At 44.0% G+C, this 25,778-nt stretch overlaps 1 protein-coding gene across 1 annotated transcript in view; it reads right to left on the reverse strand.

Annotated features, from left to right (window-relative positions):
• Positions 1–21,228: 21,228 nt before the first annotated feature.
• The window catches only part of WNT3A (Wnt family member 3A), a gene marked incomplete at both ends in the record, with an annotated part of 90,272 nt that continues 85,722 nt past the window's right edge, over positions 21,229–25,778 (reverse strand). The window contains 2 exons of the mRNA XM_082044902.1: positions 21,229–21,708; positions 24,633–24,898. Coding sequence (XP_081901028.1) covers positions 21,229–21,708; positions 24,633–24,898 — 746 coding nt within the window. The remainder of the gene's footprint in view (positions 21,709–24,632; positions 24,899–25,778) is intronic.

Raw genomic sequence — 25,778 nt, forward strand, 5'->3', positions numbered from 1 at the left:
CTAGAGTTGGACCAAGGGTTGGACTCGATGATCTCTGAGGTCTTTTCCAACCCAGTCGATTCTGTGATTCTGTGTAGAACAGCACATGGTAATGTACAGAGATATGTGATATAGGGAGGGTCAGAAGCCATATGGCCACATTAATGCCATGCTCAGATCATGCTCTTAACTTCAGCATCATGTAGTTGCATGCACCCAGAAAAAAATAGGATATTAATTAATAAATTATAGTTTGTTAAATAAGTGGGTGGTGGTTGCCGGTGGTGCGCACGTCCCTTTATTAACAATTTAAAAATGAAAGGTCCCTGCCTGGAGATAATTATGCCTAAAATACATCGTCCAGTGTGAGCTGGACACTCTGTCCTTCTCTGCAGTTAATGGGGTGAGAGGATCCTCCAGAAGGTTGTTGGTCTCAGCTGTCTTAGGCATCTCAGGGTGGGCAAACTGCTTTGTGCAAATATTTGCCTCTCTGCTGACTAGAAAGGAAACCAGAATTCAGAGCTTAATCTAGCTTTACAAGAGCAGTGATGAAACAAATCCTTCTTTGGGTGACTTCTGTCCTCAGATAGGTCATGGGACCTATCCTGCCAGTTCAGGTCAGGGTACACACCACTTTTTGAGGGGTGTAGAAACCCAAGATAAAAGTTGTTACAGTCCCTATGAAAAGGTTTAAGGTGCCAGCGGGTCACTTGTAGACAAAATCTTTGCACCTGAGTTCAGTTGCATATCTGGGCTGCTTAGAAGTTACCACCTTCTCATGAATTCCCCCACACTGTTACTCCTTGCCAAGCAGCATCTTTTGTGTGGCTCAACTCCCACTGCCTGCATACTCTGTGTTGGACTTAGTATTTGTTTAAGTGGATCAATTGGCCCTTTCCCATCTGGGAAATTGTCCTTCGCTGCTTGGTAGCGACCTGCTTGCAGAATTATCCATCCTACTGGGCTCCATCCCTGGAGACATCCCAGGCCAGGCTGGACGGGGCTCTGAGCAACCTGAACTGGTGAAGATGTCCCTGCTCATGGCAGGGGTGGCACTGGATGAGCTTTGAAGTTCCCTTCCAACCCAAACTATTCTATGATTCTATACCTGGTGGAGGTAATTCTTCTGTTTAATTAACCATGTATGATCCATGGGAAACGATAAAACAAAATAGCACATCATGTTTAGGCAGCATCAGGAAGCATCTCTGAGCCACAGATCCTCCATGCCCGCTACGCCAGAGGAGATACATCTGCATGTTTTCTACCTCTTTGATGAAAAATTAGGAATCTTAGCAGGTTTTCTGATGGGAAACAGAGAGTGAGGATGTTCTCCTCTAGTCGAGTATTGCTAGGGAAATTTGTCAGGCCCTCAACCTTCCAGTGAAAGATGCTCTATAAATGCAAAGGAAAATCAATGCTACAATGGTTATAGGCCACTCAGAGTTTGTGAGGAGAGGGAATATATTTTTAGGCCATCTGATACAACTGCAGTAGCAAGATGTACTCCTGGGTACACAAGACCTTCTTCTCATCTAGATCAGTCAAAATTAGGAGAGATGAGAGAAATGAAGAAGGTAGATTAGATTGCACCCTGTGGTGGTAAATGGTTTTCAGCCTCCTAGACATGACATATGCTGAGCCTTATCTCATCAAGCTATGCACAGAATGAACCTCGGGGGCCTTTTCCAGCTACAGTCATTTGTACAGGTTGGCTTTATGTGAAATACAGTTCCTAAGGATGGCAATGGACAGCTCTGGAGAGCAAGGGCTGCAAAGTCAGTGTGTTGCAAGGCCCATTCCCAACTGAATATGTGGACTGAATGTTCTTCCTGGTTTATGAAAGATGTCTTACAAGGGTTAGGTTGAAAGACTGGCCCTTGGGATGAAGGGACTTAATCCCTGTAATGCAATTCTTTGTGCAGTATTGGGGAATTTATTCGATGTAGGACTCATCTCACATTATCTATCAAAAAATAATGTCTAATCCAAGATAGTCTTTCACCTTCTATGGTTAATTAGAGAGATCTAGTTGTCTAGAAAGTGATTTTTCCCATCCATCCCAGAGGCAGAGTAAGATTGTAAGCTCAATGTGTGTCATATCAAAGTTTTATTTCCTCAGGTTTTGCAGAGTGAGGCATGCTCATCTGTCTCTCCTGAGGGCACCAAGAGACTTGATACTTAAATTTGAGAGAACCCAAACCAGGTGAAATGTCTTGCACTTTGGCTTCTTTGTGCCTCTGCTCCTCCTTTGTAAAATAAAGATAAGAGCACTCAACGCTATTATAGAGAAGATGTGGACAGAAATATGTCAAAAACCATGAACTGTGGTCACAAACATGGCAGAGCAGTGTAGGTTAATTGTCTTGACATCTGCCGTCTTCTGCTTTGATGGACGGTGATTGAAAGCATGCAGTTAAGAGAAGGCAACCGACACAGTAAACTTCATCCCTATTTCTGGATGCTCAGTAACCAAAATCCAGTGTCCCCACTGGGAGGCATCAATGGTAGGAAGAGGTTTCTGTAGCACTCATGGATTTGGACTACAGTTGGTGAAGAAACCAACCTGTTCCTGGCATGAGGAAGTGCTCCAACGTAACCTGAAGCAAAATTGGCTCAGGAAATTTCTGTAGGTGTTGATTCACTATCAAAAGAAATAGTGGTGGAAAACCATGGTGAGCTGTTTTCATGGTTTTAACACTGATGCCTAGTGTGACCTCATGAATACATTGGTCCATCATTGTGCTGTCACTTTTGGCCTCCTGAACCCAACTGAAGTGCTGATCTGAAAACCTTGTCTAGCATAGATGAGCAAAGAGTGTATGTTACTATGGGAGCACTTTTGGGGATGGGTACTTTACAGCCTACAAAAGCTACTACAGACCCACCTACCTTAGCAAAAATAGGGATAGCAATAGTCAACCATCTCAGTGTTGTACTTCAGTTCTCGGGCTGCCAAGAACCATGGGAAAACAGTGTAAGTGGGGCAACAATGCAGAATTAAGCTCATTATGTTAATTTTTTCCTCGCCTTTTCTTTCATCCCATGAGTAGACAATTCCAGAACAAATTCCTGTGCTGGTGACTCTTCAGGTTTAGAGTCTGGAGGGATTAACAACCAGTGAAGATGTGTCCCCTCCAGTAATGCTTTGAGCCTGACATCTGAAGATCTTGAGAAGGTTTCAACACTCATCATGCAGCAGAGGACTGGGAGGAATTATTAACAGTGCATCTGTCAGAGTACTTTCCAGCTGCTAGTTTGAATGCTGTAGCTCTTCTCTCTAGTGAGCTTTTGGTTTGGAGGACTGCAGGGATTAAATAACCCTCTGCCTCACTTGAACCTTTGCTGCCAAGTGCAGAAGAAGAGCTGCTTATGAAGCCTGGTGGGAGAAAATATTATTTTTGCCAATGTTTTGTTGAGAAAAAGAGAAAACAAGACCTGATTGATCCACCACCCTTTGGATGTCCTCTGAGACGGAATGAGAAAAGGCAGGGAGAGGTCTGGGATGAGAGATACGGACTTGAAGCCAGGACTGGAGTTCATAAGATTTTGTTTCTATTCTCTGTTTATCTGCAACACTCCTCTGAGATAAACTGGTTTCACGTGATTTATCCTTCCTATTTATTCATAACATTTATAAGCCACAGAATGCCTATCACTAAGTGCATACACAGTAGCCAACCTTCGGTTGTGTCATAATACAAATAAAAAATTAATTTGCTGGGAAACATTTTGGCAGGAAGACTCCTTAGCACCAACTACACCAAACACCTTTACTGCACTAAGTCTATTCAGCATACCTGCAAGATTTGAGCCCTTTTGGGTTTGCATGGCCTCTAGTACAATGGAGACAATATAACTGTGACATTCAGACTCTATTTGAATGTATTAATAATAGCTGAACGCTGTGACTGACGTTACAGTGTAGGGGACAATATGCACCTGCTGGCCATTGTTCTCTGCTTATACAACTGCTCATGTATGCTCCTTAGGGTATTGACTGTTGACCTCAAGTGGTGTGCAATAGATATTTTAGAGCACAAGGAATTACATATGATGGTTACAAGATGCTTCTTATAGATGTGTTACAGACCTAGACTTGACCTTGTTCAAATCTATATTCTACCATTGTCTCAGTGGAGTAAGAGGTGAGAAATATGTCCGTTTCATTTCGGACCTTTTGGAGGCTTCCAGTGAAATCCAGGGTTTTAGGCATCAAGAAGAGACCTGTTGTCTTGTCAAACACATTTTTGGCACGTTTTTTAACCCAATGAACAGACAGTAGATTTGTTATTGATGTGGGAGATATGGCCATGTGTGACAGTGCTTCAAGTGCACTGAATGGCATGGTGGCTCTGAAGATACACGTTCTTCTTGAGACACTTCCCTAGCAAATACATGTCCCAAGACCTATTTGCTTGCAGAAAATTATTCAGCCACCAGATGTCCCTCCACGCTCCCCTGGTGAAGAAGGAAGACAAAAGTGAAACACAAGTCATATGGAAAAATGCTCATTTACAGTTTGTAACTCTTGTTCTTTATTAAATAACTTCTGCCTAGAGTTGGCTTTACTTTATCTCAAGAGATGCTGTGCTTCAAAGGTAAATTTTGGTGCATTTCTTTGGGTTGAAGAGACTGAAATAAATATTCTCTGGAGCTTTGTATATCAAAAGTTTTTGTCTGCCTGTGGCTATACATGACAGTGCTGTTGAAAGATTAGTACTAAGAAAGTCACTGAGGAGGTCAGAGGGGCTTTATGGGAGGTGGCCTTTAATGAAGGTGTTTCACAATGGAGACTGTCTAAGATGGAGTGGAGTAGTCAAAGAAGAACATCCAGCCAGGAATTTGGAGCATGGAAAAAGAGCCTATAGAGGACTTATTTCCAACATGCACTGCTTCTCTGAACAACTGATTCTCAATCTTCTTCATCCTTCAGATACCCTGTACTGAAACGATCTGGAGTCTGAAGCAACTTTTGCCTCCTATTTATTTTGAGAAGTTTAAAGTTAGATACCATTGTATCAGCCTGACATTTTTGAGTATTTCAAACAAAAGGGAAAATTGCATACTTCTGACACTAAGAGATCATGGACCTGGAATAAGTGCAACTTCCTCTATCTTCACAAATTGTGAATGACTTTGTTTCCAAATGGGATAGATCATTTTATTCTGTTTAGTAGTCAGTCTATAGCAGGTTAGGAATGAAATATACCAAATCATTTTCTCTCTTTTCCCACAGTATATATATATATATATATATATATATGTATATGTGTGTGTGTGTGTGTATATCTTTTTTTCTTTAAAAACTGCAGTATGAGTTGAATTTGTGGCACCTGCAGAGTTACAGCCTCTTACATTTACTCTTCAAATTTACCCCCAGTTCAGATTAGCAACCAGCTCCTGAACCTGTCAGGAAGCCCTTCTCTTGTGGAAGTGAAAAGACAACAGGTCCTTGGAACTGGAAGAGGAGTCCACTCACCATCACTGGCATATTCAGAAAAACTCCTTGCTAAGGAAGGCTTAGCAAGACAAGTGCTAAGTTTGAACCAACTACTTTCCTTCTAACCACAGAGTCAAAATCCAGCTGACTCAACTCAAAACTTTTGTGCTTCTTCAGCAGATGAGTAGAGTCTGTTCAGATTACTCCCATTAAGGATATATTGTTTCATGGTCTGGACAAACATTAAGGCCAGTTTCTGGTCAGAAATGAAATTTGCTTTGGTGTCTTCAGACACAAGTTTAAGTTTCTTCTTAGTTAGAAGGGGCCTTCACTCTTCAGCTTCTGTGGTTATCAAGAGCTTTTCTTTCTTATGGAAAGCATTGTAGACCTCTCAGAGGGAACTGGTTTTGGGCCAGGAGCTGGCATGTAAACCTGAGGGGTTCAAAGGAAATTTTGGTGCCAAAATTTAGTCATCTTGTACAAAACAATTTTCAAACATATTTGCATTTTCTTTAGCATTTATTACATTTTTTTTGGTACTTTTTCTACATTCTACCTCACAGTTGAAATTCCTGCAAATTTAAGGTGAGGCTTGCAGTTTTGGGAGGGTTTCATCAGCCCTAATTTACGCCTCTCAAAGTGAGATGCCTGGGTCCAAGTTAGTCAGCCCAGGTTTGCTTTGTAGTCAAGGGAGACAAGAGTCATCCCTGGGGGAAGATTCATCTTGTAGAACAGACACCTAAGGTCAATCATGCAAATCACTTGCTGGACATGTTCTGTTCTCTCCCCTTTGCTGTACAGATTTGTCAGAATTTTAATCTTTTTAAAGTTATGTGAAATGACTACTATCTTCAGGGTTCTTCTTCCAGACTGGAAGACTAAATAACTTGTTTCCTGAAAGGCATTCTCCCTTGAACCGCAGAAAGTATGTGAGTCTCTCCCAAGTTTGTTTCATGGACATTTACATGTTGATGAATAGATGATCAGCTGTGCTGGATCAGACAGCAGGTCGTGTTGGCCCCATCTCCTGTCTATGACAGAGGCCAAGCGTAGATGCCTGGGGAAGAGCAGAAGAACAGGACAAACACAGGGTGACACTGCCACTGGCGTGTGCCCAACTCCCAGCAACTCCCAGATGGTATTTCTGATTGAGGAGTTGTATCTTTGAGTGTAAAAAAACCTCCTCATGCATTTTTCTTCAGTGAATTTTGTCTAGTTGCTTTTTAAACTCGGATAAATTTAAATATCCACAGCTCCCTGCAGCAGAGATTTCTACGGTTGAACTGTGTCCCATGAGAAGAAACACTCCTTTGTGTTGTTTTCAACCTGCTAATTACAATGGATGTCTCCCAGTTTAATATGATGAGAAACGGTGGATATTTGTTCTATATTCACCTCTCAGCCTCTTGTCTCCCCAGGCCTGGTTGCTCCAAGGATTTCTTTTGCAGATCATGCCAGCTTGCACCCTATGGCCTCTGCTTACAGAGCAGTTCCCACCTTCTTTATGCCAGCAAGGTATAACCACATGTTTGGTGAGCTAGCAGAACTCTAAATTTTTTATTGACTTGTACTAATTCCAAGCCACAAGTGAAAAAAGTCATTTCCTTGACATGACACGTTTGATAAATGATGCTAAAAAGTGGACCTCACTTTTCTTTAGTTAAGCCAAACACTGTTACTATTACTAACTTGCTGTTATTTTTGCATTCAGATGACTTGCAAGACATCTGCTTGGTATGAACGACTTTGTGGCCTCCTTGGGTATGGTTGTTGTGTCTACAGGCAAACTGGCTCAGGCAGCCTACAGCGATGGCTAGGGTTGGTTTTATCTATCAGCATCGCTGATGGATGTTAACAGGGTTAGGTAGAAACAGATGACTTGGACTGGAAGTTCTTTAGGACAGAGTCCACCACCTTGTTCTGCATTTGTACATCACCTAGGCCTTGGGGTTGTCTTCAGCCGTGATGGGCACCATAGGCACCATCACAAGACGTGACGTATGATGATGACTGAGACTATCATAATAACAATGACACCTGGATCTCATTGTGTTCCCCAGATATCGAAACATCCTAGTTGGAAGGGAGGAAAAAAAATAATTCAACAAAGTTGTGCAGCCAGAATTTTGGTTGTGTTTTATTCCATATGAATTTGGAGTGTCTGCTGACTTTTAATGTGTAACCTTCTTCTTCCCGCAGGGACAACATCTGCTGCTAAGGAGAGGTGTGTCGAGCAGTCCCTGCCAGCCTGTAACAGCAGCTGGGCAGCTGGGGAACTTATTCAGAGCTCTTGAGGGCCACTCAATTGTCATTCATTAACAAGTCTAAAGGTCAGCTCCTTGCCAGCCCTCCGTGTGCCAAACTCCTTCTCGATGACTGCCGTGCTCAGGGAATGTTGTTCCCACTCCATGGTTGAACCAGTGACAAGTGTGATTATTGATTTAGCTGTTAATAACAACCAACGTCCTTTCCTTACCACCTCCAGGATTATTTACTTGTCCTGCCCTCTCCACTTCATTGAGACACCCTGCTGTCCAACTGACATGCCTGGGAGAAATCTCCTGCAAAGTCCAGTCTGATATTCTGGCCTGGATTAGCAATGTAGAAGATAAAACCATCTGCAAGGCATTTGAAGGGGCTGTGTCTCATCACAATCTACATGGAAAAGCATAAATATTTGTCAAAAAATTCACCCATCTTCATTCCCATTGACTACCCGAAGGTTACTGTGGAGTCTCTACTGTGAACTTGGGCCTAAAGAGTGGGTGGGACCCAAGTTACTTCTTAATTTTTGAGAGCACTTGTAATTCAGGTGCATCGCTTGTGGGGGAGCGGCATGAGGAACAGAGAGGGAGCAGCAGTTTCAGAGGAAGCATTTTTCCCCTGGAAAGCAGAAGTTTGTTGAAACTAAGATTCCAGTGAGGTTGCTCAGGACTAGACTGGAGCTATCAGTCACTCAGAAATGGCTAGTGACTCAGCCAGGATGTTGGCTGTAGGTTCAAGTCTCTGTCTGATAGAGAGGGGAGGCTTGCCCTGGGGTTTCCATGTGCCGCCAGTTGTCCTTGCTGTGTGGCTGTTCTGGAATCCTTTTCTCACTGAAGCGATCTTATTTTGCATAAAGACCTTGATATTCCCAGGATGAAAGATGCTGCCTGCATAACCCAACCGCATTGATTAGGACAGAAAAAACAGGTTCGAGACTCTACTTGGATGCCTGCATGAAAGAAATTCTTGCTATAACAAGTTGGCACCCCACCACTACCACTGCTGTTTCCCACACACACTGATGCTGCAGAATTGAGGATGACCATGGCCTCATATATCCCAGGAAAAAATCTCATAGATGCACTTTATTTCTCAGAGCTCAAGTGCTTGTTGAGATATACTCAACCCAGCCTTGTTGTACATCCTCTGAGACAAAAGAGCAGATGAAATTTAGGGCATTGGGGTGTGCATGAGCCAAGGAGAACAGAACAAGGTTTCAAAGGTTCAGGTCCAGAGCACAGATCTATTTTAGATCACGGTTAAAGTCTATTTAGTCTTGCTGTCCTTGCATGAAACCAACTTGGAGAGAAACTGAGCTGACCTCACCTTAACACTACCACCAAGTTCATTAGTTAACACTTCACCTGTTGACACTCGCAGGCAAATCCCAGACTGGGTTGTAGCCCTGTGGAATGCAAATCTGGCTATGTGCCTCCTAATGACTGTACGGTGGGGAAGAAAAAAAAATCCACACCTGCAAATAAAAGCCATCAGTAAGCAAATTCCAAAGCCAGGCTGGGTAGCAACGAGGTGGCAAAGCTTTCAAATTATATTGGGTCACAGCTTATTTCTTTATGGCCTGGTTAGCTGCTGGTCAGGAATTGCTTTCAGCTGGTTTTCACAGCTTCAAAGGATGTTGTATTGGACTGATTGCTCAAGCGGGATTCAACTTGCAGATTAAGACATCTAAATTTAGGCAGCAATATGTAGTGTGCTGCCTACATGTGCTTGGAGAGTCTAAGCTCCCATTACAACCTGTGAAGATCAAAGTGTCAGTGTACTTGCCTAAACACAGGATCCTGGTACGATTTAATGTGTCTTAGTGTAATTCCCTTGGGTATCCACCTCCCAATCCAGAAGGGCTTGGGTCTCCTAAAGGGTCTGTAGCATGGGATGTGCCAAGTCCATATGATATTGCTGATGTCCTCAGTGATCTAAGGCAGCACTCAGACCTTATGGTTAAATTAATCCCTTTCTAGACTTCACTGACAATAACGGGAACTTGAAAGTCAGACCTCAAATTCAGGCAAATTAGACTCAATTCACTTGAATAAAATGTCTAGTGCCTTTTGATATGTCTTGGGGTAGCTGAGATGTCTTCCTGGATCTTCCAGACATGACAGAAACCTGCAGGAGACCCATGGAGGTTCTGGAACAGCACCTGGAGGACAGGCAGGATACTCCAGATGGAAATGCCCAGAGGGCATCCATATGCCTATTTATGGTTCTGTGGGCACCTACATTTGTGTGTTTGAATCCGTGAGTTGAATCCCGCTCCTTGTAATCAGTGAAGCCTGCGTGGCAAGTCTGCAAGTTTGGGGAGACTTTGGATGCCTTGTTCACATGCAGATCTGTCTGACTATGGGTGGTTTATTTCCACCAGACTGGTGCACAAGGACTCTGGGGGCTGTCAGAAGCCTTGGGCTCACTCTGCATGTACAGAACAATTTTCACACGTGCTACAGATCTGACACATCCCAGACAGCTTTGAGTTACTCTTCATATGTGACTGGGTTGCCTGTGCATGCAAAGCAGTCAGGAGAAATGGTGTAGTACTACCAGAGATGTGGCATGTGAACTTGGCCACGGTTTGGCCTAGGAGTAGTCTAGTCAGTACTGATTCTTTGCTGGGAACCAAACCTTTGGCCAAGTTCAGTGCACTGTTTATCAAAGAAATGTTAAACTCTCGACTCTGATGATTACAAGCAAGCTAGGTACCTAATTACTTCTCTGCATCAAGGCCCATGTGCACATCAAAACTTAAATTATGCTTGGGAATGAGGTTAGACCCTTGACTCTGAGTATGAAATAGCGGCCACTTGAATCATGGAATGGTTTAGATTGAAGGGACCTTCAAAGCTCCCCCAGTGCCACCCCTGCCATGAGCAGGGACATCTTCACCAGCTCAGGTTGCTCAGAGCCCCGTCCAGCCTGGCCTGGGATGTCTCCAGGGATGGTTCATCCACCACCTCTCTGGGCAGCCTGGGACAGGGTTTCAACCACCCTCAGTGTACAAAATCTCTTCCTCATGTGTGGCCTGAATCTCGCTCCTTTAGTTTAAAACCCTCACCGCCTGTCCTATTGCAACAGGACCTGCTAGAAAGTCCGTCCCCATCCTTCTTATTGGCCCCTTTTAAGTACAGAAAGGCTGCAATAAGGCCTCCTCAGAGCCTTCTCCAGCTGAACACCCCAACTCTCTCAGCCTGTCCTCACAGCAAAGCTCTTCAAGCCATCTGAGTATTTTTGGAAATACTGGAAAAGTTTTAGGTGACTTCTATGAGCTAGGCTGTCATCAGCAAAGTCCACTGCAATGGCTAAATGTGACCATAGTCTGTGCTGCCTACCCATAAAGAAAAAGAAAGACTGTTCTGCAAAAGAGAGGACTCCCACAGTTTCTCTAATGGTGAAAAGTCCAGGTCATGGGGCAACAGTAAGTTATCAACACCATATTTAGTTCATAAAAGGGTCTAATAATAATAAAAGGGTTAACAGCATGCATAAAGTAAGAGCAACTGAGATGTCCACTCATTTCTAACTTTTTTCGTATTTAAACCAAAAAAAGGCTCTTGCTCAAACCTGGTGAAGCAGGCAACACAGCTTGACAAATAAGCTTATCTCAAGTGCTCTTTAATAAGAATGTTTATCATTTATTTCTGGAAAATATGCTGAGTCTGGTATGCTGAAAGCTCTCTGTGGTGTTTGACCTGTGTCATTCAAAGCAAGGCATGGGTGTGTGTTCGTGGGGGGGGATATTTTGTCTGGGCCATCACAGTGTGCTACTTGCTTCCCGGTCCCTTCTCATGGGAAGTATGCATGTTTCGTTATTTATAGATGTGCTCATTTAGATTCTCTGTAGGAAAACAGATGTCTCTGGAAGGTGATTTATACCAAGTTCTGTATTTTGAATAAATGAGATGAATTTCTGAATGTGCCCAGATCCTTTCATTAGCTATAAAGGATGAGCTTAGTTGAGACACTTGGTCTATGAGGGATAAAGCTGGATGGCTTCAATGTCTCCTAACTGTGTGGTGAAGGCCACAAGAAGACCTGTGGTATCTGATCTGCTTCTGTTTGTTTGAGTGAGCTGGGAGGTGAACAGGCATAAAGCTCTGGAAATGCTGCCCTGTCTGCCTGCAGCCATCTACTCTGCAGTGAACCACCTCTGCAACCAACCCATCAATTCTGCAACCAACCCATCAACTCTGCAACCAACCCATCAACTCTGCAACCAACCCATCACCTCTACAGCAAACCCATCAGCTCTGCAGTGAACCCATCACCTCTGCAGTAAACCCATCACTTCTGCAGTGAACCCATCACCACTGTCATGAACCCATCACCTCTGCAGTAAACACATCACTTCTGCAGTGAACCCATCACCACTGTCATGAACCCATCACCTCTGCAGCCAATCTGGTCAAGCTGAAAGTGTTGAAGAGAAGCCTTGCTTCTTTCTGAATCAAATAAGCCCATTTCATGAGGATGTCTTTCCTCACTAAGGAGAGAAGAATGGGAAAGGCTGTTGCATGGGTTTTTTTGGGGAGCAGATTTCTCTGTGTACGGTCCATGCTAGCCATAGTAGGTACAATGGAAGGCCAGCCATGGTAGGTTCCAATGAAAGGAACAACATCAGTTGCCTCATCTTCTCCATCAGTGATGTCTCCCCCTAATTGTGTCCTAATGCTCAATCTCTGCAATCTATTCACTTTTCCAGCATGATTACAGCCTTGGTGGATGCATGACTATGCCCAGAAGGCTTCAAACCTAAGGAAGAAAATGTCAGGAAATGGCAGAACCAACACAAAATTTCTTAGAATCTTCCACAAGCATTGTGCCAAGAGAATTCTTGTCTCCATCAAGCTTTTGTTGTTCTGGAGAAAGAATATTTAAAGCATCCACATGCTGAGGTTATAGTAGCTCACCATGTACCAGCTCTCAGCCCTGAGTAGCTCTGTGGTTGGTCTTTGTTCTCCCCATGTTTGAAACAAGATGAATGTCTTTTGTCCACCTTTCTTTATGTTGCAGGAGGGAAACTAGGTCTTTGTCCTAGTGATGCTCAGCTAAGAAATGGGCTTGTGGCAGTTGAAGTGTAGATGTTTTACTCATAATTGGGTTGTCACCTACCATGGCACCTGGGTATGGGCTAAACGGTGCCAACTCATGTGGCATCTCTTCTTCCAAAGCACACAACTTCTGTCATAGAATCACAGAATCGTAGAATGTCCTGAGTTGGAAGGGACTCACAAGGATCCATTGAATCCAACTCCAGCTATCCTACAAGAGGAAGATATATTTGTTTCCTACTTCTACCCATCTGTATTTCAGCCCCTGATATGAAATATCATCCCATCCATTCTATGGAACAGTGGGAAAAATACCCAAACACAGGTTAAAATTAATGCTTTTTTTTATTATTATTTTCATTATAAAGTTAACACATCTATCAAACTTAACTGGTAACAAAAAACAATTGTAAGACATCGCTAGTGTGCTGTCAGTAGAAAATAGGGTAAAAGCCAATGAGGTCACAAGCACAACAGCAGAGCAACGACACTGTCCCGATGAGTTATTTCCGCAAATATATACTCTTACTAATATATACATTTATTCATAAAATAAATAATCATAAAAAAATCATCAGACTTAACAAAATACTGAGAAAAATAAAAGGTGACAATCCTACTTTGTACAATAGCTTTGGAATTTCAGGTTGTATCATACATGCAATCTGTACAAAGGGGTGCGCAGGTAGGGTGAGGGCAGGGGAAGGGTTATAGACGGTGATGTAGCTTTGAAGAAGGCGATGTAATCAGGCAGACAGTCTGTGGGAAGGGAAAGCAACAGTGAAAAAAAACCCACCCGCAAGAAGGTACTTGTCCTCGGCTGCCGGACAATCATGTTTTGTACCATGGGGGAATCCCCGGGGTGCTACAGGTCTGTGTTTTATGTCTTCCACACTGCTGGTGGGCTTGTCAGATAGTCTAAAGCTACGACAGGTCTTGTTCGGGCAGGTTTTGTCCTGGGAGTGACAGAAAATGATGCCATAAGAGATAGATTGAGTGGATCTCCACCGAGGTTAAGAGCCATAAGGCTGAGCAGCAGTCAGATGGGGACAGGAAAGCATTGGGGCAACCAGGTCTGGAGGAACACACATCAGTGGGAAACCAGGGTTTCAGTGGGAAGGATTTTGTTACACACAGGAGAATTTTGAAGGTTTTTGGAGCCTGCCTTGGAAAGACTTAGGCTTCTTGTGCTTTCCAAGTGGTAGCAGCAGGTGGCAAGTGCACATTAGGAAGGAGCCTTGACAAGATGGTGTATTCCCTCAAAAACACGGGTGATACCCAGCTGCTTGCTAGCCTATGTCTATAGCAGACATGCCTTCAGGACTTTTGATGGAGTGGAATGAATGGTGAGAAATAAATAAATACTAATAAATAAGAATAAAGAACTTTCAGAAGAAAGGAAAATGATGAAAGAATGTCCTCACACCTTCCCCACTCTCCACTTCCACGCAAGGCTATCCAAGATTTCCCTTGGTCCACAGAACATGTATAAGAAAAGAAAGGTCTGAAGAGGCAAAGTAAATCAAGTCATGTAGAAAAGACTCTTGTGACTGTTGTGCTTCAGGAGCTTTCTCTATCTGGATGGTATTCCCATAACAGCAAGCTTTTGCCTGTAGATGACTTGGTGAGACTTGTCGATTTTCATCATGTGCTCACCAAGAGGAAGAGCAGAGATGCTCCCTTGGCGTCAAACCCATTACATACCAGTCAGTAAAGTGGATTCAAATAATTATTCTTACAGAATACGTCCACCCTCTGCTCCCTTTGATACACTTGTAAGTCTGGCATTATGGAAATTATGTCTGCTGATTTATATCAGTTTGAGAACAGAATTGAGCCCATACACAGTTTTCCATCTTAAAGTCTCTAAAAACATGAGAGTTAGGCATCTGGAGTGGGATCCAGCTCATACATAAAGACACACACTTGTAGATGTTCACAAGCGTGTGTCTCTATGTGACTTAGACATCTTAACACCTGTATCTGATGAAGATTTAGTCACCAGTCAGTGGAGTCCAGAGACTGGTTCAGCTTGTCCTAGAATGGGCACTTGCATTTGGCCAGCTGAATTCTTCTCTAACCTCCATTCTTTATTGACTAGGAGGTCAACTGAGTTGCTCAAGCACAGGCATCTATTGTCTTCTGAGGTGCCCTGGAGTTTCTGCAACATCTATGTGGAGCTAGCAGATACACCATAGGACTTAGGGGAAGGCCATACTCTTCCAGAGTAGTTTCTAGAGGCCAGTGGGATACCCTGGTGCACATCAGATGGCTCTAGACACTTATTTCCAATAATTCAATTCAGTTCTAGATGATATGTTTAGGCAAAGGGAGCCCATCATGGATTTGTATGGGAGTTCAAGCACCTCCTTCACATGTAGATACCTGCATTTAAGCATCTCACCTTGTATTGTGAATCCCACCCCAGGTACCACTGCTTGGGAGTTAACTACTTGCCTCTCATTTGTGCTTGAGAAAATCTCCCTCTCCAAGGTGGAGACGCACCTCTGGAAAACTGCAACAAAGTGGGAGTAGAATGACTTGCCCAAGTCTACAAAGAGACTGGAAGTGTCAGGAATGAGGACTAAACACCCCATTCTCAAAATGGAGACCACAGGAACCTCTGTTTCCCACCAAATGGAAGTATCTGCACCCTGCAGGAGTTAATGGAGGCCTGGGGCAGGAAGGTCCTGTTCCCTTACTGAGTTGTGTTGATCTGCAAAGCAGTAGCTTTTGTCAAGCACACAGGAGAGGGCAGGAAACATGAGAATGATGGGCTAAGCCATGAAGAAAACAATTCAGCAAAAAGCAGGCCAGATCCTGCTACTGCTGCCTGACAAAAGAAGGGAAATCTAGAAAAGAGATTCTCCCCTAATAAGAAGTCCCTGCAACAGCCAAGATTTAGCCTGAAGGCAGGTAGGAAATAGGAGATATATAGCTATGAAGGAGAGATGGGACCTCCTCCCACCCAGCCCACCTTCTCTCCCATCATCTAATGCTCTCTCCATATCTTCTCATCCAAACAGCTACTTTGGCACATGACTGAGAGATCTGATTGAACATCCCCTGTCCCTTGCTGTGTCCCTAACGGCAGAGAGTTGTCTTCTCGGCAGCCTCAGCTCTGGAGTAGGTCTCTGGAAAATCCAGGATGCATTTCCCTATGGGCTGCCTGTTTAACCAGATCCAACAGCTGGTATCTGCAGGACTGTTTGATTTGGTGCCTTTTCATGGCCCTGCTTTGTCTTCTCAAAGAAGATATCATTAAGGCATCAATGGAAGTCCAAAGTAATTTCCATAGTGCAGAACCTAGGACTGGATTCACAGCTCCTGGCTCTTGCAGGGTGCTCATGTTGTAACCCTGAATATCCACAAGAACATCGGCCTCAGATTTTCATCACTGAAACCCCTCTTTGACTCTAAAAAATGTGACCTGAAGCTCATAGTGTTTCTCCTGTATTTGAATTTGAGGATGGGGGCATGACAAGCGTATGAACACACATGATAAATATGTTATAATCCATGGACACCTCTGTGGGAATATATCTGAAAATACCAAAATATTTTCGATCGAGTGGCAAAATAATTTGCTCTCTAAGATTTGCTAATGCAGAAATCCTGCAATGTTCAGCTAAGACCACAGCACTTTTGTCTGCAGGGCTGATGTGGTTGGTGCTGGCTCAGAGACTTCTGTACCAGACTGCATCTTGTGTCTCGGTTGCCTCTGCAGTCCCCTCTTGAGATTGAACTCTGACTGGTTTAGTTCTGCACATGAAGGTCCTTGCAAGGAATGGAAACAATTCTGGAGACTTCAAAATGCTTTGGAGAAGACTGTCAGTGTTGAGCATGACACTTAGACAAAAGAGATACTTCAGGGGTCAAGTATATAGAAAATGTCATGCATTCCCCTCCCCATGTTTTTCTTTTCTCTAAGAAAGAGAAACCCCCAAACTCTAAAACTGAAAGAAAACAAGAAAAAACTCCTAAACTTTCCATTTCTTTCATAGAAAGAAAAGAGATGAGGCCAAATTCACCCCTCACAGGTAACTCCACTGTCTTTGATGAGGGTGGATGTGGAACTGATGGGGACCATCAAAGCCATCTGTTCAGTTAAAGAAAAGGTTGGGTAGCAACATGTAAGAGGATTGAATTATGTTCCTTTTTTAAATTTTTATTTTTCACATATGTTACTTGGTTGGATGATATCTTCTCTCTTTTCCCTGTTACTGCCAGACACATCCCTGATATAAACCATCTGCCCGAGCACAAACCTCAAAATAAGTGAAGACCAAAGGGAAGAGCAACACAGATCATGGAAGTTGAGTTGGCCAGCTCCGATTTGTGGGAAATGAATTATCTTTTCATTTTGACTATAGACTGGTCCATTACCCAGTTCAACAGAGATGAAGTTTTGACAAAAAACCATTTCCAGAGAAGTGCAGAATTCAACTCTCTACATGTAGGCATCTCAAGTCATTTTGGACACCCTACAGTCTCTCCCTGACATATCTGCCCAGGTTTAAGGCTGGTGGGAATCATCAAAGCAACAGCTGGATCCCAATAGGTTATTGTAGAGCACATAAAATGTCACCAGATGCTTACATTATTGAGTGAAACCCTAAGTCCTCTCCATAATGAAGGCCCGATGGTTTTCACAGAATGGGAGAACCTGAGGCTGAAGGCAGCTCTAGGATGGATTTAGACCATCTCCTAAATGATGCTCAGTGTAGGCATGATGATGTATAAGGAGGGATGGCACCTCACTCAATATTTCATACTGGTACAGTGACAAATCTAGCTTGAAATATCTCATGTAGGCAATGGAGTGAGGTCTTAGTTTTTCAATCAAAATTAATGTGCGTTAGGGAGCGATGGTCCAAGTCTCTCCTCCAAAGCCATGGGACGAGACTCGGACCTCACATGTGCACTCAGCATGCTCCCAGATCCTTAACAGGCTCTCTCCCTTCCCTCCTCATGGGTGGGAAGAGTCAGACCCAGGACTAGGGCCCTCAGATGTACTTGGAGTGATTAATAGAATTCACGCAGGCATTTTTCATTGTCTTTAGTAGCAGCTGCTCAACCCTTTACATCATATCGTCATAGTGGATGACTAATTACACAATAAAACCAAACAAGTATGCATAGGCTTCATTAGAATAGGTGGAAGTCCCCAAGTACTGAGCTGTTTCAAGCCTGACCCCAGCTTTGGATGAAGGAATACAACTTCCAGCCCATCTCAGCTGATGATCAGATTGTAGCTTCACCTCCTTGACTCATGATGGACTTCACATCATCAGCCTGTATCCAGGAGCTCATCATCTAGTATGAACTCATCAGCTAAAGTCAGAGGAAAGACAGAGGTATACCCAGAGGACAATTTACCAAACATAGCTTAGATACCATCCTAGGCTATAATGAATCACCTTCTGGAGTTGTTTCTTGCAATTGATCCTAGGAGAAAAGTAGATAAATAGCTTAGACTAGATGACATGGCCAGATGAAATAAATTCCACTTCTGCAGTCAAAATCTGTTTGTTCACCTTGAGAAGTGATTGCTCAGCAAATGTCTAGTTTTTTGTTGTGTGTTTTGGTTTTGTTTGTTTGTTTCCCCCCCGCCCCCCCCCCAATTCTTCCCAAGGAGTTTCACCTGCTAAGGATGTTGGGCTTGTTTCTGGTGCAAAAGCAGAAATGGTGGATGTTAGCATGCTGTGGATGTGCTGGGATCAAAGTCCAGCTCCCATGCATGGAAGCCAAGTCCTTCAACCCATTTCTTCACCAGTGTGGTATAAAAGGAGTTTGAAACTACTTTGCTTAAAAATATTAGGGTAAAATCAGTTGTAGGTGTGATCCTGCTGAAGTCAGTGGATTGACAGGGACTGTGACCTGCAGTGATTTGCATCCTCACCATCAGGGATACCATTAACTTACACAAGTACCTGGTGGGACATGTCTAACATGTCTTGCTGTGGCTGCTAGCACTGCATCAGATTAAGTAAATCAGACATATTCCTTGTCCCATCTATTCCAATTCATCAATGTCTCCAACACATATATGGTTTTCTTCAGCTTTCTTGAAAGCTTTTGTTTGAATATTGGTTATTGTAGCAATATCCCCCTGCAGTGGCTTCCTTCTCTATTTGCCATAATAACCAGATTTTCCTTTTCTCCCAGACTGTATTATAAAAAATCAGTCACACCTCCATTAATTGGTCCATCTTTCAGTTTTTAGTGATCTATTGCTTTCTACCAGTCGGTGTGTGGCCATCTGTTGGGTGCAACATTGACGTGTACAGATATGATTGATTGGTTTTCTCCTCCTTTTTCATTGTCTCTCTTGATCTCTTCCTCTCTTCTGTGTTTCTGCTCTCATTTCATTGCAGTTTGGTTTAATGATATATATATATTTTTTTCAGAGAGTAATAGAAGTGCCTCCATCAATAAGCAAAGTTTGCTTGTGCCCTTGGGCACAGCCCTGAGACAAATGGGTGATGCACAAACTGCACCAGCCTTGGAGTGGTCCCAGGAGACGCCATGACTCAGAGTCAACCCTTGGAGGCATCATTTCCTCCTGTTTTCCCTCTGATGGGATTAAGCTCTGTTTGTTCCTTGCCTCTTTTGCATACTCCCTCTTTTGGTTCCCGAGAATAAGCAAGGATAAAAGAGCACTCCGGTTTCTCTACATAGACGTCTAGGTGTGAACGAGCCCATAACCATGATTGCATTGCCATGAAAATACTCTTACGGGTCACTGGGAGTTAGATCATGCTTGATTTCCCTTCCTGTACTGAAGAGGGAGAAAAAATGCCAATCCATTGTCCTTTTCCCAAGATAGGAACGCACAGGTATGGGTAAGGCAAAGAGGACACAGGACAAGTGCATGATTCACCACTCATTTATGCCAAAACTGACCAGGAGTAAATCAAGCAGAGTTACAGTGTGATAAATACCAAGGTGATGGGCTGAGATTCACACCTGACACCCAGATGGCTGAAGAAGCCCTGGTGTCCACGGGGTAGGTGGGAGCTGTTGCTGCAGACTGGGAATCCTGACCTGAAATCAGAAGCAGGGCAGCACACAAAGACAGGGAGTCGGAGGTGAACAGTAGAGATGGGGCAGAACTGCAAAGCCGGTATTTGTCTCTATGTCCAAGCTTGCCCAAAACTCTGAGCTGGTTCAGTGTCTGGGCTTTGTGCATTTTAATATGTGTCACTTTCAGAGGCGCGAATGGCTGTAGAAATTAGGTGTGGAACAAAATTCAGCATGAGTCTCATACTGTTCCAGCTTGTGTGTGTGTGGGTGGTGATGCCTTGGTTCACCATCACGTACGTTAATGAGTGACAAGCAGTCCTTCAGAGTCATGTTCCCAACAGACTCGTGATCTGAGGCTTTTGCTAAGTGCCCAGGGGGAAGCCTGAACGAGGTGCAGAGAGTGGATGGACTAAGTGCACTTTCCGCTGTTGGTGACGGCGTTTTCTAACAAGGTGGTTTCCTCCCCTATGGGAGCACGCTGGGATGCTGAGGAGCTGCACGTCCCACTCCCAGCAGCAAATGTCCAGCCCCAGGACACTCGCTTTTCACCGCATGTTCCCAAGGAAGACTCATTTGAACCATGCGCCAGGCCACAGCTGGAGCAACATCTCCATCCGTGGGACTGTCTTCTTGACACACACACCAAGTCCTCTTCTCAGATCAGGCACTGAACTTGTCCATACCTTGCACGTCACCTGTGTGCCAACAGGACATTTGCAGGAAACCGTCAGCAGTTCTCTGTCTTTCTCTCCTTCTTCTTTCCTCCCTCTCCACAGGTGTCACTGCATCCTGCGTCAAAACTGGCAGAAACTACTGTGCTAAAAAGTTCACGCAAAAAGCCTGCCCGCTCTACAGCTCTATTATGTATTTGTAGACTTCTCTGGTTCCAGGGCAAAAGCAAAGGAGTATTTGCATTTTTTTTTTTTAAAAATCATTAATTTATCTGCTTTTATTTTTCTTTTGCTGCTTTTGTTGTCGCTCATGTTACACACAGAGCCTGGCCATTCGGGTAGGTAGATAGATCTCAGAAAGCTTAGTGCTGCTGTCCAACACAGCCTCTGCCAGGCCGAGGGAAAAGGAGATACTCGGGAAGATGCAAGTCTTTCAAAGGACACTTAATCACACGAGTCACTTCGGGTGGGCGAGAGCAGAGCAAATCCATGCTTTTGCTGATGCTCTTCTTGCCAGCTCTGTGTTCTCGGCTGGTTGAAAAATCACTGTCTCCTATGGGAGACATCATCGGGGCGCAACTTGTGTCACTGCCTGATGTACCTCAGGATAGCCCAGAAGTCATTAGACCTATTCTATCCGACCAGTTTTAGCCTTTTTTTTTAAAAAAGTTTTTATTCTTTTAATATCAAAAAAAGTAGACTTCTCTCGTGTCTGCCTCAGAGGAAGTAGGCTCGAATCTGTTTCTCCACCCAGAGCCCAGCAAAGGGTTTTTTGCCTGTTTTATTTGCACGTGTGGACATCGTAGACTCGTATGCACTCCTGGCAGCGGACATAACAGCACCAGTGGAAGATACAGTGGCACTTCTCTTTCCGTTTCTCAGTCCTCGTGTTGTGCCCGCGGCCGCAGCACAAAAGGTCGCAGCCGTCAATCCCATGAGAAGTGACATTACAGATCCTGTCACGGGTCCCAAAGGAACCCGTCTCGGGGTTGGGCTCACAAAAGTTCGGTGAGTTCTCGTAGTAAACCAGGTCCTTCTCGGTTGGAGCCTTGAAGAAGTTGTATTTGGGCCTGAGGGTCTCCACCCAGCCGCGGGATTCTCGGTGTTTCTCCACCACCATTTCAGAAGCGCTGTCGTACTTGTCCTTGAGGTAGTCACCGATGACCCTGAAGTCTGGCTGAGACCACCAGCAGGTCTTCACTTCACAGCTGCCCGAGAGGCCATGACATTTGCACTTGAGATGCATGAGTTCAATAATAGACTGAAAAAGAGGAGGGGGAAGGCAAAGAAGAAGGAAGACATTAGACTGTATTCAAAACACATATTGCATTCTGCTATTTAGCCAGGTTTTCCTAAAGAATTGCGGTGTTTTCGCAGATAATTTTACACACTTACGAACAAAAATCACCTTATCCTCTAGTCAATGCCCTGCAGAGATGCTGGGTCTGAAGAAGATAAAACCTCTGCAACTTTATTGTTTTCAGTGACTATCTCTGATTCCTACCCCAACTTTAAGCATCTACCAAGTGCTTTCACCAAGGGCTGAAGAGATTTCTGTGCATGCTAACTTCTATCTTATCAATGTTCACGTGTGAATGTTACAGTACTGTCACCCAAAACCACAACTCAGACACATCTAGGCAGAGAAGTGAAGAACACACAAATCTACTGAAACAATGTCTTTGTAAATGCAATATACAGCTATTCTATTGGAAATTGAAGCAATATGAAATATCCTGTCTAGCATGGAATTCCTTCTTTTACATACGTTTCATGTTTACTTAAGCAAACAAAGTTCTAGCCTTGCTGTGGCTATGTTCAGAAACCTGAAAAGTAATGCGTTTTTATTTTTAAAACAGGTTTATAATTTTTCTAAAACCATTTCAAAGAAAACAAAATAGCAGCCCAACTTTGATTTTGAAAGGCTCACACATAGAACCCTGTCCTGGAATAAATGCAAAGGTAATTATTGATCCCAGAAGTTTTGCTTTTGCCTCTTACAAAATTGGTCTAAAGGTTTCTCGAGGTGTTGCCCTCCAGTACTCTGAGGTGGGAGATAGCCTTATGCAACTTGTTTGATAATCTGTGTTTTCAGACTGATCAGCAAATTTCTGGGTACGTGAACAGACTAGTGCCAGCCTGAGTCCAAAAGATTTGCCATGAATCAGCACCTTGGTGCTCACCAGGTGCTTTCCTGTGTTATTTACGGAGTATCACCCACCGCAAAGGCGGTGGTAATTAGCGATGAGAGAGAACCACAAAACGTTTGGTTCATATATTCATGCTGAACTTAATCAAAGCTTCTGGCCTAGTCGTAGGGGTTGAGTTCATATGGGAACTAATAAGAAATATTGCCTATGGGTCAGGTTTAGCTGGAAACACTTCAGTATCGAGGCCTGGAGATCTGTACCATGCGTGCTGGCATGGTGAGAATGGAAAACACTAGTGCTTTATAAAACAATAGGATTTCAGATAATAGTGTGACATTTGCTCTCTGATCTTTGACACCTGTAAAATGCACAAAAATAACTCAGTGTCAAGGAATAAGGCTTATGGTAAAAAGACCTCCAAGCCTGTGGTCTCAGGGATGTTTGTTCAAAGCTCAGTTTTTCCAAGAATTCTCATTTAAGGGCAAATATCTTCTTTCCACTCTACCCAGCTTCACCACAGCCCTCTTTATCTCATCTATCCCAGCAGCTGCTACCAGCAATGCGTGATACCTTGGGGTACATGGAATAATTTGGGCCAGAGCTGGAGGAAACCATGTAACTTCTTGTAGGTATCTTCATTGCAGACAATTTTTGCTTCTGCTGGTATTTCATTTTGAATGGCTGTATTCCCTACCAGCTCTGCTGTGGTGTGAGGTGCAGTAACTCCATCAGGATTTAATTGTGTCCACCTGAGGAGCTCACACTGAACTTCTAGCCTGCCTGAGGACAGCTGTTTCCCCACACAGTACAGTTGTGTTGGCTTTGCTATAGCTCACTGCACAGTCGTATGTCCTCATAGACATGTGTAAGGTTGTCTCCTGAGGCAACAAGACCATATAAATCTCTTCTGATTACAGTGAGGTATCTTTCTTCCACTCAGGGATAAACTAGCTCAAGTTTACCACATGAGAAAAAATTCTGTTATCTTAGAGGAGCTGTGGCATGGTCTCCATTTGCAAGAGCTTTTACAAATTGTTTCCTGTTTTTCTAGCATTTATGGGCTATTCTTGAGATGAAAAAGAGAATTTTTTCTTACTGGGATTGTTCCTCCTTATGGCCAAAGATCACTGTGTGTGAGGCAGTCATTGTGATGAGGGCAAGATTTTGTGCTTACAGTTCCCTTATTTATTATACTCTGTGACTGAAGTGAAAACACATTAGCTGTCTTTGGGTCATGGTCCAGGTTTAATCAGGAGGCACCAGAGTCACATTCCCTCTCCTTTTCTTTAAATACTACCCGGGGAATGGAACAGTGTTGAGAAGAGGGGTGGTGGGAAATGCTGCCCTGCTCTTCCCTGCCCTCAAACCTACAGAGCAGGGTGGTGGTCCCAGGGGAATGGACAGTTGCACTAAAACTAGGATTCAGTTGCCCAAACACACGCATCTAATGCCATTTGTGAGCTCTAGTAGTGTCCAAGGCATCAGTTAATAGATAGTGGAGGACCTGCAGGAGACCCAGACTTTCCCAGTAGCAGCTCATGGGCAGGCTGGATACTTCAGGATATCTCAGTTTACATTAAAATGCCTTTGCTTAAGCAGCTGAATCCTCTGGTCCATCTCTCCTAACTTCAGATATCTACAGTATGGACATCTCTGGCTGTACATCTCACTTTCTTCCTACAGCCAGCCGAGGTGGACAGGCAGAGCTAGGGCATCTTTAACTGAGATATTTCAAATGACTCCCTCAAGCTGGGATCAAATAGCATCCTAGACCTGTCTGAATTGATCCATTCTCTATAAAGACAACTGGAACACTGACTCCAAGGTAGACGTTTACATTTGGGTGGGCAAATTTATTTATAGTTTTGATAGGTCAAGTACATCAATCACCTCCCTGACAAGAACTATCATAGGGTAAGTATGAGTGTTTCATGATGTAAACCAGCCTAGATTTAGGTTTGGTTATTCCATCCCACTGTTCATTGTAATAAAAGATTAAAGAGAGATCGAGAAAGGAGAAACTAAATGTCCTTACGGTCCTTCCAGCTTCGTTATTGTGCCTGTTCATGGCCGATCGGGCATCTGGTCTGTTCTCTCGGGCGTCCGCAAACTCCCGAGACACCATGCTCCCAAACTCCACGTCCTCGCTGCAGCCCCCCCATTTCCAGCCTTCCCCAGGAGAGCCCTTGTGGCGGGTGTCGCAGCCGCAGATGGTGGCCGAGCCCTCGGCGCAGGATCTGGTCACTGCGAAAGCCACTCCGGCAGAGGCAATGGCGTGGACAAAGGCTGATTCCCTGGTAGCTGTGGAAGAGAGAAATCAATGAATAGTGGCCAGTGAAGGCACCACCCATGGCTACGATCAGAATACCTTCTCTCCAGTGCATGGCAGAAGGACAGGAAACTCTCCTCTTCCCTGTGGTCCGGCTTGGACCTACTCCAAAGACATTTACTTATACTAAGAAATAAGCTTCTTGTGTAGACAGGACCAGGCTTGATTCAAGGTCAGCCAAGAAGTGTTGACTAAAGTCATCTTAAGGTCTTAGGATGGGATCATGGCAAAACAGTGCAAACCTGAGCTTCAGAGGCCATATGGTATATACTATACGGTACTTTGGAGGCAGTGCACCTCGTAGCCATAGCCTGTGCTACAGTCGTCGTGTCAAATGTGCAGAATTTGGGCTGTGTTCCCATAATATGGAAAATGCAGGTCTACACTTACTGACAGCCTCCACCCTTAGTGGTGGGACCAGCACCAGTTAAAGCACCTCCTCTTCCTTGACTGGGAGAGGTGCTGATGGCTCGAAGGTAGGAAAATGCGAGGATGGACAGATATTCCCCAGTCTTCACTATGTGAAATAAATATTGTCCCCCCCCTCCATCATCAGGCCACCTTCTTTTTTCTAGGCTGTCTAGCTCACTTGGCATTCAGTATATGGCATCTTGAACCTACCCAAAACTTTGCTCACTTGCCTAATTAAGGTGACTGGGAATGAACTTTCCTTTTCTGCCCATTGCTTCAGGATGGGGGGGTGGAATCAGCCAAAAGATTTCATGGTTGGGGTCTGAGGAGCCGTGGTCTGTGTGGAGACCTTTCCTCACAGCCCTTAATCCTAGTTGGACCTGGGTGGGGAAGGGCAGCTCAGCATTAACTTGTTTTTCCTGGATGTTAGTGTTTTTTTCT

The sequence above is a fragment of the Streptopelia decaocto genome (genome assembly GCF_964273445.1).
Source record: "Streptopelia decaocto genome assembly, chromosome: 2".
Lineage (NCBI taxonomy): Eukaryota > Metazoa > Chordata > Aves > Columbiformes > Columbidae > Streptopelia > Streptopelia decaocto.